This window comes from Ooceraea biroi, chromosome 5 (assembly GCF_003672135.1).
Source record: "Ooceraea biroi isolate clonal line C1 chromosome 5, Obir_v5.4, whole genome shotgun sequence".
In the NCBI taxonomy this organism is placed as follows: Eukaryota; Metazoa; Arthropoda; class Insecta; order Hymenoptera; family Formicidae; genus Ooceraea; species Ooceraea biroi.
Window position 1 is genome coordinate 256,122 of NC_039510.1, and position 14,999 is coordinate 271,120.

A 14,999-nucleotide genomic window follows, 5' to 3' on the forward strand; every position below is an offset into this window, starting at 1 on the left:
ACCGCTGCGCGAAACTGCGTTTACAGTTTTCGTATGCAGGCAATAAATAATTTTATAAAATTATTTTATAAAACAAATGAGTCGGATAAAATTATTTATTCCTCACTAGTGATTTAGTAAACGAGTTTAAATTAATTAATGCACTCGATTGCATAGAAAATCATTTATGTATACTTGCAATCAATTCCAATTTTTCGTCTGCAGTAATTACGAAAATTCCAGTGTAATTTTAATGTTGTTAATTTATATATTAAAAAATTCTAAAAGACGGATTTCTGCAATTTTCGGATTTGTTCTTCATAAAAAAAAGTCTGCTGTCACACACATCTTACTTAAACAGTCTTTGACCAATATGCTTCATCTTTCTTGTTTTAAATAAAACTAATCTAAACACACATTAGAGATTTACCTGTGCTTTACCGCCGACCGAAACTTTTTACTTACATCGAGAATGTTAAATAGCAAAATGTACAAAAACTTTTCTATAACATGATAATCATTAATAGAAAATAAAAACCGTTAAGAGTTTACGAAGAATTTCAGCACAGCAGAAGCACAGGCGATTTCAACTTATTTAGGGACGAGAGAGACGATGCCTTTGTTCTTGGTCAACGTAAAAATCACCCTGTTTAGCGTTATTATTAACACGATCTACTAATGCACGTCCGTATCCCATTAAATACGAGCAGGATATCGCTGCATCCTTTGCGGAACAGGAACATAAGATCCGAATTTCTCAAATAAAATTCTACGTGTGTATATATAAAAGAGAACGTTTACACCTTACCCAAATAAGCTGCCGCTACACAAGATCCGTTAGTGAAAAAAATACGCTAAAAATGGAAGAGAGTAAAAAAAGGACCACAGATACAATAATAATATATAGATTGTTCCTTAATTGCCCCGTCTCGCTTTATATTAAATCAATCAAAGGAAATGCATCGTTAATATGGCATTTAGAATTAATTGGCAGTTTAAAAAGTATTCCATTATGTGTATATATAATATATGTATATATATATATATATATCGTATGGACAAGTTTTCTATGATAAAAAATGACACGCACACGAGATGGGCGAATGAATGGCAGGTGATAATGAGCGCGGTGAGTAGCGAGCGATACGTCCGCGCCACTGAGCAGTCTTATTAAAGAGATAGATAAGATGATAAAGCTTGACGCGAGAGAAGTAGCACCATGTATGCATGAATTTATCGATCGTACCGATGATTACTGACGAACGAAGAGAGATAGAAGAGAAATAAAGAAAAGAGTGAAAAGTGTCAAATTAACGGAACGTTGACTTAGCTTAGGAGAACGTCGCTCCTTCCTTCCCTCTTTGTTTTTTCTCATTCCTGTTATAAAACGTTGGATAATTAACGTCGCGACCGTTACGTTATGATACAAGTCGTAGTATTTGATCATCGTATAAACATTATTATCATCACAGTAAAAATATTTCATTATATCTTTTTACTATTAATCCGCGATTAAGACGCGCGCAGCTGCGACGCATACGCACCGCATGTATAACGCGGAGGAAGCGGCTGCTCCTTCCTTTCACTAGAGTCCATTTACTTACACGCTAATCCGTTACGTTTTTACTTAATATATACGTTATTAAGTAGTCCGTCGGTTCATTTTTATACGTAATCAAAATAAAGTCGGTTAGCAAATAGTAAAAATACATAAATGTACCTATGTATTTCTTTCGCACTGGAAATGTGTGTGTATGTGTGTGTAGTTGTTGCTGGATTAACACGAGTTATGAGTTTAAAAACGATAGCTCATTAAATAATAGTCATTGGTCTGACGACACTGTCGTGATTAACTTTACTTTTCTCAAGTAACGAATTTCCCTTCGTAATAAAGACGATCCTCTACGAGAGTGTCCGTAGTTGCCGCGATCTATCTTGTCCCTAATCAAATCTCGTCCCTCTGGTAGAGTCGAAAGAATCGTGTTACCGAAAATAATGTAACGTTAATTAATATTCGTTGATAGCTTTGTAAACGATTGCATGCGATTATCTCACAATTAAACAAACCGTGATTATTTGTGATATCTCCAAACAGAAATGATCGCTTGCAGAAAACATTGTACGAATATGTAATAATGATACGGTCAAAATGAAGTAAATGGAAACGGAAATGGAATTGCCATTTCGATATGTAATATCGAAATGTATAATACGATTACGTACGCTTGTAATTGTGACAGCCATTAATATAATATAACAAATATAACAACCATTCGCTTAAGTACGCTGACGCTCGAACTCTACCAGTGCGGGAGGAGATTTGAGGCGTGATGCGTTGTCGTTACGTCTTACACGCGGCGCGGTATCACGCCGGATAACTCACGCGTCAGTCCGCCACGCACCTCATAGCTGCCTGTACACTGTATACCTATGACGATACAATACCTATGTACAAAATCGCGTATTCACAGACATCCGCACGTCTCAATCGTAGAAGCACAGAGAAGCGTACTGCCGCACGCATCGGTCCGTCCACGTACCGCGGCACCATCGTTCGTCACACTGAGGTTTGCGTGATGCCGTTGCCCGACAGCCACAGGCGTCCGTTGGTTTTTTGATCCGTGACCACCTCGTACTCGGAATCGTCGATCTCACAGAGATTCGTGGAGAGATCGCTGTTACTGGTCGCGCCGCCCAACAGCGAGTTCCTCTCCTCCAATGTAGTGATGACTGAGCCGATTTCGTCCTCTTCGACCACCTTGTGGCATCGGTTACGGCGGGTGCTCGGGAAACCATAAGGCACTACGTCATCTTCTTCCTCCTCGTCGGACTCGAGAGTGCTGAGACGACCGTTGAGCGGATTCATCTCGTTCTCGGTATCGGTGTGGATATTGTAATGCGGTAGGTATGTGTTGGGGTGACGCAGGTAGCTCTCGGAGCTCTTGTACTTGTACTCCCCTTCGCCGCCGCTGTCGAGAGGATTGAGACGTTGCGTCTCCGCGCAATGATACTGTTCCGAGAATTCAGTCCCGCACTCGGAATCGCCGACATACTCCGACTCCTGATCTTCGTTTAGAGTCTCGATGTCCCGCGTCGAGTCTACTGGTCCATGTACTGCAATAGAATCGCAAATATTAGAAATTTATATAGAAAAATTGCGTTGTTATAAAACAATTATATTGCCAATTACAGAGAGCATTTGCAACTTGTATAAATTGTTTGCTGTTATAAAAGGAGAGTTGACGCCCATGCAATCTTCGTACTTACTCGTTGGTAACTGATGAGTGTTGGATTCGTTACTCTCGTTGCTGTGGAAGCTGGATGAATCTGGAACCTCGCTGCCGGGTACCTCCGTGATGTTTGGTAAGGGGTTCTGACTCGGTCTGACCCAATCTGAGCAGTCCCAATGATACCCTAAAAGCATTGCAGACAACGACTGTACTCCGACACGACATGCGATACGGCATAGCGATATGTATTAAAAAAGAAGAGAGAGAGGGAGGGAGGGAGGGAGAGTGTGATAGAGAGAAAATGAAGGAAAAATAACAGCGCTATAACTGGAGATAGGGTAAGCGATAAAGCAAAGATACCCAAAGAGTATATGCAGAGTATCCGAGGAATCGCGCTTGTTTTCTGAAAGGCTTTTAACAAATTTTCAGCGAGAAAAGCTTCTTTTAATACATTTAATTTTATCGTCGAATTGTTTTTATACGTTTTGAAATTCGATAAATTCGAAATACGAATCTCTCTGATTCCTCGGAAACAAGGTGCAATTCGTAAGACACTCTTACGAGCGGGCTGCTTCGACTTACCGCCGACGATGCGAGGATCATCCTCGATGGACGTGACAGAGGTGATGGAAGACCCAACCGCATGAGGTGCCCGTCGAGAGGAGTTTAATAGAAGTCCTCCAGTGGTCAGCTCTGGTACCACTGGGCTCGTTCGTTTCAGGTCTGTTAGTGCACACAATACGCATACGCTGTATTCACTGTTAATAGAATGATTTGCTACACGCCCGACCAGGTCAGAGCACGCAGGATACGACGGGAGAGATAGATTGAGACAATGAGAAAAACAGAACCGAATAAAACAGATAGAAAAAGAAAGAACCTAAGAAGAGATTCGTGAGGATGATGATGAGAGAGAACAGGGAAGGCGCCTAGTGCTCCGCCCCGTTGCATGCTACAAGCGAAATCAAAATAAGAAGCTACGGAGCCGATTAGCGTAGGGGGTAGTAGGGGAGCCTCTTTCCTTCGCTCGACTGAATGTCCACTCACCGTTCTTGATCTTGGTGGTGTCGGTTATGAAGGAGGCCAGCTGCATCTGCTCCTGCCAGCTGGGCTTGTGAAGGCTGTCCGTGTCGCTGCCAGTTGCATTCCCGCCCACCGGGTTAGCAAGGGTCAAGGATGGGGGTGGTACGGGAGTGCTGCGGTTCAGGTTTCGCAGGTAATCCGGCGGGAAGTTCTCTAGCTCGTCGCCCGCGCTGCCGTAGCTGCGCAGGGTGTCCAAGTTATTCAGAGCCACCGCCGCCGAGTTACCGTACGCGGCCGGCTCATTGTTCGAGCTCGGGGTGTAGGAGGCAGGTCTGGGAGGGCATTGGGGAGGTTCTCTCTGTAAAAAGAATCAATCACACAGAGACCTTATAAAACCGTGAGGATCGCCGATGAGGGCACGTGGGGGAGGGGAGCATATCGCATCGCGGTAAAAACGCGATGATCGCAAACCAAAATTAAAACAGCATAGAAACGCACGAAGGCATTACATCTTTCAATCAAAATTGTGAATCAAAGTAAAGAAAGTCAATTCTGCTTTTTTTAAATATTTTCCTACATAAAAATCGATATCGAGGTAATGCCTTCGGATAAATGCACGTTAATCCTCGAAAATTCATGCTTTCATGTTGCGCACGATGATTAGGATATATCAATCTGAATGTAATTGTAGATACCTGTATCACTTCCAGATTGCTCAGCTTCGAACTGCGTTTGAACTCGTGCTCATGCGGTCTCGCGGAATTCAACACGATTTGCTTGCGCGTCTCGTTGTTAATGTGGTTGGCGCGTGCCCTCGAACGTTTCATCCTGATACGTCGGACGGTGAAAATCATAATGATGAGCAACACATTGAACAGCACCACACCGCCGATCCACATAAGTTGCTCCCACGTAATGTTGAAGTGACTGGAAATGATAGGCGTGGAAAAGGCCGGATTGCCGCAGTTCAGGCCAGTCATATTGGGTGGACAGATGCATCTGTATGTGCCGATCTCGTTGACGCAGGTGCCGCCATTCGTGCAAGGATTCGTCTCGCACTCGTTCACGTCGGTCTCGCAACGCTCGCCGGTGAAGCCTTGGCATTTGCAAATCGGCCCGTTATTGCCTTCCTCGCACACACCACCGTGGATGCACGGATTCGGGCTGCAATATCGGCCAAATTCGCAACGTTTGCCGCTGAGGCTCGGTCCGATGCACTCGCAAATGTAGTCACCGCCTTCCGGCACGATTTTGCAGCGGCCACCGTACAGACAAGGCGCCGAGGCACACGGATCCGTATCGATCTCGCAGGCGAGACCGGCAAACCGGGTATGACACTGACACTCGTAGCTGTCGCCGCCTGAATCCTTGCAGGTGCCACCGTTTTGACAAGGTTGCGACCCACAAATCCCTGCCGGCACCAGAATCGTTGTTGTGTTGCAACTAAATTTGATGTTGGCGAAACGTTTGAGGATCGCCACGCTGCTGGCACCGCTCATGTGCAGTGGCACGGATACCCGTGCAATCCTCACGTCGTCCATGCAGCCGATGAAGCCGCGTTGCACGTCCTCAAAGCCGATGATCGACGGGTGTTGCTTGACTTCCGCGCCCAGATATAGATCGTCCGATTGCAGGTTCAGGATATCGTTGATACCGGGCGCGGAACCGTGCGCGATGTGTTTGCCGTCTACGGTCAATCGGGCGCTGTTGCTCTCCCGCTCCAGTTGAATCTCGTGCCACTGACCGTCACTCACGTACACACTGCTTACTCGGACGAGTCCTTCGCCGCTACCCAGATCAAATTTGTACTGCATCACGCCGTTTACTATCTCCAAGATGTTGTAATCCACCTTGCCAGCTGCGTACATCAGACTGCCGGTAGGCTGCACCGTTCTGATTCTCAGTGACAAACTGAGACGGTCCTCGATCGTCTGCCGAATCAACGCTTTATCGATCTTGTAGCGCACGTAACTCTTGCCGCTGAAAGATATGGGATTCCGCGGTATGTAGCACGACTCATCGTGACACTTGGAGATATCGATGTCACAACTCTGACCGGCAAATCCCTCGAGGCACTGGCAAGAGTATCCCTGAACCGACGAGTCGGGCACGCAAATCTTGAACGGGGGACAGGGATCCCTGGCGCACTCGTTCACCACTACCTCGCAATGATTGCCGGCATAGCCCTCCTTGCAGTTGCACTCCATCTTGTGCTTGTGCCGCGGCGATACAAAGCTCAACACGTCGGTGGATACGGGAGTGATGTGAGTGGGATCAAGGACGATCTTATCCTGGCAGTCACCGTAGAAGCAGTAGCCCTTGATGCACTTGAACCGCACAATTTCTTCGACGACCAACTTCGTCGATTCCTCCAGCTCCTCGACGTGTTGGTTCAATGCCTCACGTATACTTTCCGACGCGTAGAATCCCGAGGAACTCGCCGGGCTCGCCGCTTTCTTCACGGCAAACAGAAGATCGAGATCGTTGTGTACGGCTTGTCGCGTCGCCCGCGATTTGATCAGGTTCGCCTCGTCGGTGGACGCCTGCACGCTGATGATGACGATATCCTTGAGACGACAGTTCATCGCGTTGCGAACGGTCCTGACAAAGCCCTTGCGATGACTCAGCATGAAATCTTCCGGGCTGACCTCCCGAAATCGCACGATAACCGCGCTCTCGAGCATCTTGTCCGTCACCAGATCGACGTTCACTTTCACGATGGAGTATGAGTGAAATTTGCCATCCGTCACGCTGATATTTATTCTATACTCGCCTACGTCGAGTCTGGGTTGAGCCAGCAATGTGCCATCAGTCTTGTCGATTTGGAAGAGGTCGCTATTCAATATCGGCGAGGATGGTACCAGGCTGAAGAGAAGTGTGTCGTATTGATCCTGATCAGTCGCATGAACCTTTCCAATGATGCCGCCTGGATACTCGTCCATGTATGAATTGATTATCACCTCGAGAGGTGTTATCACCGGCGGATACTGTGACTCCTCAATCACCTTGATCACCACCCATGCGTCCGAGTACAACGTCGGGCTGCCGTTGTCGAACACTCGCACGTGCAATGTGTATTTATCCTTCACCCTGCTGTTAAATTTCGTCGCCGTTCGCAAGGTACCGTCCTGTTCGAGTCGAAAGGCGTCACCCTCGTTGCCGGAACGAAAATCAAAGGTGTAAGGTTCCGCGTTTGGCTCAATGTCGGCATCGGTCACTTCGAATTGCAGAACCGCGTAACCGAGCGGCTTGTCTTCTTGCACAACGGCTGTATAATTCGGCAACGAGAACAACGGCGGATTATCGTTAGCGTCCATAATCTCGATGTTCATCATCACGAAGCTCGAGAGCACCGGTATACCGTTATCACGTGCGTGAACCTCCAACACGAAATTCGCAATCTAAAAAAAGGAAAGATAAAATACGTATTAAAGCAACGTTCGTATTTTGTATACTGAAGACTTTTGAAGACCGAATTACCTCTTCTCGGTCCAACGGCGCGGCGACGGTTATCTGTCCCGTTTTCCGGTCAATGAAGAACTGTTTCTGCCTATCGCCCCGTTCGACGTAATACGACACATTGCCGTTCTCCTCGCTGTCCAGGTCATTCGCGTACACCTGAAACATCGATAAAGTAATAGCGGATAAATGGCAATTACGCGATTATATCGCGATAGTCCACGTGATGGGTCAGTGAAGAAACTTACCTGTGTAACTCTCTCCCCGATCTTCGCATCTTCCCTCACGAAAGCTCTGTACGAAACCTCGCTAAAGATCGGTGCGTTGTCATTGCTATCGGTAACGGTGATGTTGACCGTAGCGTGATTGCTGAGCGGTGGGATGCCGCCGTCGACGGCTTGGATAGTGAGAAAATAATCCCGCGCCCGCTCGTAATCCAGTTGCTCCGCGATCGTCACCACGCCCGTCTTGGCGTCTATCTGGAATTTCTTATGCTCGTTGCCACCGACGATCGAGTAATATATGTCAGCGTTTACCCCCGTGTCCTTGGAAGTCGCGAGCACTCGAGCCACTTCGGTACCGACCGCGTATATTTCAGGCACTTTCGCAAAATAGAGTTTCGAAGCGAATTCCGGCGGATTGTCGTTGATATCTTGCACGTTGACGATCAGCGATGCGACTCCTATCAGCTGCGGTGTGCCCTGATCGAGCGCTTGAACAGTTACGTTGTACATCGCTCGCGTTTCTCGGTCCAGCGGCTTGGCCAGTGTGACTATTCCGCTGTCTGCCGCAATGAGAAAGTGACCATCCGCTGAATCAATAAATTCGTATCTGATCTTCCGATTGATGCCGATGTCGTCGTCGGTGGCGTGCACCTTTGTCACCAAAGTGCCGACTTCCACATCCTCGGGCAAAGTGCTACTGTACGTTTGCATCGTAAATTTCGGCGCGTTGTCGTTCAGATCGGATATGAGTATCTCCAATTGTGATGAACACTCCCATATCGGCTTGTCGCGGTCCTGCACGTGCGCCGTCAGGGAATATCTAGCTTGGGTCTCCCGATCAAGCTGCCCAACGGTCTTCAACACTCCTGTCTCTTTGTCCAACGAGAACTTATCGTTATTGTCACCGGTCAGGTAGAATCGTAACTTTGCGTTCGGTTCGTCGTCGTAATCGGTGGCCAGGACGGTGAGGACATAGGCACCAGGATGCGAACCCTCGGACAGCACTTCCCTGTAACGGTATCGCAGACAATATGGCGGATTGTCGTTAACGTCCAGGACTTGCACGGTCACCCTCGTTTCGAACACGTATTTCCCATCGGTGCCAACGATCGCGAGCTCGTAGCGATCGATGGTTTCCCTGTCCAAGGATTTCGCGACGTACACTTCACCGGTGGACCTGATTTGGAACTGTGATCTGGGATCGCCAGACGTTATGTAGAACTCTATAGGCGTGTTCAGGTCCGAGTCTTTGTCGACGGTGACAAGTCTCACCACCACCGTTCCCGGTAGAGCATCCTCGTTCACCGTCGCCTCGTAACGATCGTCGACGAATGCAGGTGCGTTGTCGTTGTAATCTCTCAGTTTGACGTGCACCGATGTCCTGGCGAAGTGCTTCGGATTCCCGTTATCAGTGGCAACCACCTGATGAAAGAAGATCGTTATGTGTGATAACTTGACGCATTATTTAAGAGATGGATATATCTTTTGTAAATTGAAAATTACCTGAAATTTATATTCCGGCTGCTTCTCCTTGTCGAGCTGCACCAACGTTGATATCCAACCGGTATAAGCGTCCACCGTGAAGACGTTCGCCAATTCTCCTATGTCGGATCCGAAGGAGTAACGCACCTCGCCGTTGCTGCCGAGATCCTTGTCGTGTGCGATGACTTTCAATATAAACGTCCCCTCCTCGATGTTCTCCGCCAGATTGATCGCGTACGGATTGCTCTCGAATTTCGGTGCGTGATCGTTCTCGTCCAGCACCTGAAGAGAGATCTCAGCGAGTGCCGTGAGTGGCGGACTGGAATCTGTCTCGGCGAGAACGCCGATCAGGTGACTGTCCTTCAGATCTCGATCCAGTGGTCTCGCTAGAGTGACCTGACCGTGAGAATCGATCGTAAAGAGCGGATTGTCCTCGTCGCCCGATATTATACGGTACGTTACGGTGCTGTTGGTGACAGTTTTGAGTTTCGTTATCGGTGTGCCAACCGAGGAGTCCTCCCTGATGAAAAACTTGTCCTCTTTCCGCTCAAACAGAGGAGGAACATCGTGAGGACCCATTATGTAGATGCTGAGCGGGACGTCAGCGTGATGCGTGGTTGTGCCTTTATCTTCCGCGCGGATAAAGAGTTCGAACAATTGATTTTCTGAAATAATCAATATTTTTCATAATATTAGTGAAATTGTCGAGATATCATTTTATGCATTTTGCCTACAACGAAAAATCAAAGAAATATTTTTTCATCTCTTACCCCACGGTACGGCACTCTTCTGCAGATAGAGAGACCCCGTGTCGGGATTTATGCCAAACAGTGACCTGGCCGGCGAGGTCTGCAGCTCGTAAATGGAGTAGATGATCTTGGCCGCCTCGTCTTCGTCCACGTCTTGCGCCTTTACTTTTAAGAACGGCGTGTTCAGCGACAGATTACCTTGAATAGTAGCCTTGTACTCTCCCAGAAGGAACTCAGGCGCATTATCATTCTCGTCGCCCACTCTGACGCGCACCATCACGAATCCAGATCTGCCGCCACCATCGGTCGCCATCACTGGTATTTCGTAGCGCTTCTGCGCTTCCCGGTCAAGCTTCTTGCGCGTCGTGATCTCGCCGGTAAGCTTATTTATGTCGAACATCTCCTTCATCATCTCCGACATAATCGTGTACGTTACCGTACCGTACTCGCCAAAGTCCTCGTCCACGGCCAGTACGCTAGTGACTAGTCGGCCGGGCAGTTGATTCTCTAGGACGGTCACCTCTACCACCGGGTTCGGGAATTTCGGATTGTGTCTATTCGCCGGCAGAATCTCGATTTTAACACGGGCGAAGCTGGTGTAAACGCCATCGGTCACCGAGACGTTCAGCATACTGAGCTTTTGCTCGCCGAAGTTCTGCATGTTGATCAGCGAGATGATACCAGTTGACTGATCGATATTGTACGTTTGTTGCTCATTCCCACCCACGATGGTGTACGTCAACTTCTCATCAACGTAATCGGGATCGCTCGCTGACACCACCGTCACAAATTGGCCGCGCTCTGCGTGCTCCGACAGCGAGCACGTGTACGAAGGCTGCTCGAATTTCGGCGGATTGTCGTTCATGTCGATTACGCTCACCCAAACATGCGCCGTGCTCGATAAGCTGGGCACGCCGCGATCCATGGCGATTACCGTGAAGTGATGGGACTCGTGCGTCTCGTGGTCCAAGGACCGCTTCAGGAATATCACGCCCTCGTCGGGATCGATGTGAAAGAGTTCCGTGCTGTTCTCCGTGTCATTCTGAATGGAGTAACGGACCTGTTGATTTATGCCTGCAGAAAGACAAAATACAGAATGTAGATTAGGAGATACGAGTTACGTAAAGCTTCATCTATCATTCATATGTTTGATCCAGAGGAGATCGGATCATTCAATGAACATTCAATGTTTTAATTTGAGATTAAGTATACTCCACCTGTGTCGTTGTCCCTCGAGCTTACTCGCAAGACGGAGGTACCGAACGGCGCTGCTTCCGACACAGAGATGTTGTAGGAATCTTGCGTAAATTCGGGCGGACAGTCGTTCACATCCAACACGAGGATGCTGACGAGCACCTCCGCGTAGACGCCCGACACACTGTCGGTGGCGCGTACGGTGAGCTCGTACTGCTTCTTCTGTTCGTAATCCAGCTCATCCACCACATAGATCACACCTGATTTATACGAAGAAAAGATTGTAGACCCAAAGCGATATGCGCAGCGAAGTGTCTACGTATCCGTTGGAAGAGTGCCTTTGTATTTTCCTCTAAGAGTGACGTGGCAAAAGCGTGAGTGAGTCAGAAATTAATAATCTGCAATGATCTGTGATCGGCATTTGAATTTTCGTCTCATCATGACAGTCTTGCAATCGATTGAGATTCGCGGAATGATTGCGGTGTTGCGTTAGCTCATCGCGTGATAAGACATCCGTGCGCGCAACTGATTCAACGGATTCGTAGATGTTAGGAGACATTATAATGAATGCATTCGGCAATCAAGTCTATATAAAATGTTGTGATCCAATAAATGATTTGCGAATGTTATTATCACATGTCCGCACCTTCCGAAAAATCAATGCTAAACGGTTCGACGTTGCCGTGAGTGGCTACCATTAAATTAATTCTCAAATTGCAACAATCTGAGGGAGAAGAAACGGATATTGGTGGTCTGCATGCCTCACTCACGTAAGATGCGGACACGTAGTGTGGCGGCAGATTGAAGCTATTAAAGTCTCGTGAAGAAAATGCAAAAGGGACTGGACTGTTTATATTCAGGCGAAAATGCTTACGATGTGCCTAGTACAGTCTCGGATCGTGAGGACGATAGTGCGTGTAAGCGGCTATTGTGCTCCAAGCTCCGATTCTCGCGTGGCTTCATCGTGATTACGATTTAACGAGGTTCGTCCAGATCGCGGTCGCAACGAAAAAACCGGGAGCGAAATTAATTTTGTTGAAATGGTGTACACACGAGCGACCGACCGGGCCGGTCGGGGGCGGATTACAGAAGATGGGAGGAGATTCTCCAAAGCAGATATTACGGTCTTTTTAAATTAGAAAAACTCATCTTTGTGTGCGTTAGTACATCCTGCAAGAGCATGCAATAAGCTCGTGCTGTAAGCTACCGATCACAGCTCGAAGCGTGCGTTATTACTTTTATCGTAACGTGTTTTATCACGACTAATAATCCAAGTGTTACGGATAATTAAATTAATGAAGAATCGATTAGACAGATTAGATCAATGAAGAATAAAATTCTTTTTCAATTTTGGAAGCATTAGAGAAATGCGGTTGTAAAAATGTCAATGTAAGTTGAAGGATGATTCAGTGCACCTTATGCGAATTTGATCAAGATGACCGATGCATTGGTACCGATCGTTTAATGATCATGTTAATGCCGATGATATTACTCGTATCTAATTTGATATAAATGAGAGATCAATGAGAGTCCAACTTAGTAACGACGGATAGATATATGTTGCGTATATATTAAGAGGAAATAGAGGCAGTGTGCTGTACGTTTCAGCTTGTTGTTATGGTAATTGCACAAGATAATTGAATAATTTGCATCGCTCAAAATGTTAATTGGAAATGCAATCAAGCGTTGCAGGGATTGCGATAAGCATATACATATTTCAAACTATTAATTACATTCTCACGTAAAAAAGAATGGAAGTTTTTGACGTGGCGCGTATAGGGTCATAGTAAGCGATCGCAAATGATTTTAAATGCAAATCCAATAATAACTGATTTTTTTTCCCCGAGAGTATCGGCAAGGTATCTCCGCATTCTGGTATTTCGTAAATTATGCAGGATGCTTACGAATTAAGAGCAAGCAAGGAATTCAAATCTGGAAGTTCCGGAACGCCGCGTTCGACGTTAACAAGTCGGAACACAAGCCGCACGCCGTTCAGTTATTGAATTACCGATTTGTCCAAATTCAATTTCGTTGCTCGCGCGCATTGTTTCAATCTGTTCAAACCCAATTGCAGCGATTCGCTTAGGATATTACGTCGTGCATGAACACAGAGCGATGTGCAACATACAGCACAGCACAGACACAGCACAGACCGATAGAACTAGAATTTTATTTTTATACTCACAAGGACCATTGTTACTGTCGGGGGCTGCGAAACAGGGAGATACAACAAAACTTTAATCTCTAGTTTCCAGACAAGCAATTATAAGAAATACATATGGAACGATATCATGATCCACGATTCAACGGTCTACCACGAAAAAGAAAAATAAACGTGGACAGCCACTAAAGAGTATACATTTAACAAGAAAATGTACTTGCTAGAAAGCCAAGAGTAATAAAACCCAAAACAATATATGTATAATGAGATAAAATCTAAAATCAGCGTTAAATTACTTCAATTATTCGGTAGGTAAATGTTTACCTTTTAGCGTTTCATAATTGAAATTGTAAACGGTTTAATATATATCGTATGTCTTTCTCGACTTCCTCATTTTCCCAAACTTCACCAATACCGTTATGCGATTAAAACTTAGTAACCAGCTACCATAATGCAGCAAAACTGATAAGTTTACTAAGTATGTATACCCAAACTTGTGATATGTCACAAGAGACCCTTGCAATAATTTGAATAGAGAGTATACGAATTCCATAGCCAAGTTGCGAAATAAAAATCGAGAATACGTTTCACCCGCGTCCGAATATCTCCGACGTAATATTCATTTTAACGTTATTAATTCTACGTATTTTTAATTAAACAAAATTCAGATATCGTAATCAGAACGTAGTTGCCATTCCGCGCGCGCGCGCGCGTACGTATGATTTTCCTGACCAACAAAATTGTGAAATAAATCTGGTTCACGATATTTTTTCACCGTGATGATAAAAAACCAACAGAAATAACACATTGTCAATTCTTGTATACGTTTCTACTATTTTTCACTGTACCATACTCTCTCTATGCTGACGACGAATTTTCACATGTAACGATTCTCTTACACAAGGTTCACGTTCACGTCGTTTGGTCAACGCATGCCAAGGGGATTTATATTTGCGGCGTATTTCACTCACCGGTGTTGAAGTCCAGGGCAAACTCCTCAAAATCATTGCCCTTAGTAATGCTGTATATGAGTTTGCGATTCAGCGGTGACTCAGCTTGAATGGACAACGCCAGAGGTGAATGCACTTCTATATTCTCCAGCACGCTATCCGTGTAGAATTGCTTGTCAAATACTGGCATCGAGCGATCTATCACCTTCACGTTGACTGGCACCTCAATGGAGCACGGCGTTATTCCTGCAATCATATTTAGAGGCTCATTTAAAACGGGATCGGCGCGGCGCGGCGCGGCGGATCGGGCGAATTATTGACTTTGCATTCAACAAACTCACCGCCGTCGTACGCAGCAATCGTAAGCTGATACTCGCGATTGTGTCCCTCGAGATTTTGCTTCAACGATATCTCGCCCGTTTTCCGGCACACCTTGAACAGCTCGCCGTGACCCTTCTTTAGCTCGTACCTCACCTCGCCATTGTCACCGCTGTCCATGTCTACCGCGTGAACCTGAACGACAAGAGTGAGACATTTGATGATCCATA

General features: G+C 46.3%; 1 protein-coding gene across 1 annotated transcript in view; it reads right to left on the minus strand.

The window, feature by feature from the left end:
• Positions 1-301: 301 nt before the first annotated feature.
• Positions 302-14,999, minus strand: part of LOC105279317 (fat-like cadherin-related tumor suppressor homolog) — a 267,558-nt gene continuing 252,860 nt past the window's right edge. Inside the window, exons 13-25 of the mRNA XM_026969956.1 lie at positions 14,793-14,964; positions 14,473-14,697; positions 13,526-13,549; positions 11,364-11,600; positions 10,168-11,220; positions 9,419-10,062; positions 7,940-9,337; positions 7,713-7,850; positions 4,928-7,633; positions 4,257-4,590; positions 3,792-3,932; positions 3,247-3,393; positions 302-3,093 (exon numbers count right to left, since the gene is read on the minus strand). Of these exons, the coding sequence (XP_026825757.1) occupies positions 2,537-3,093; positions 3,247-3,393; positions 3,792-3,932; positions 4,257-4,590; positions 4,928-7,633; positions 7,713-7,850; positions 7,940-9,337; positions 9,419-10,062; positions 10,168-11,220; positions 11,364-11,600; positions 13,526-13,549; positions 14,473-14,697; positions 14,793-14,964 (7,776 nt within the window). The 3' untranslated portion in view covers positions 302-2,536. The remainder of the gene's footprint in view (positions 3,094-3,246; positions 3,394-3,791; positions 3,933-4,256; positions 4,591-4,927; positions 7,634-7,712; positions 7,851-7,939; positions 9,338-9,418; positions 10,063-10,167; positions 11,221-11,363; positions 11,601-13,525; positions 13,550-14,472; positions 14,698-14,792; positions 14,965-14,999) is intronic.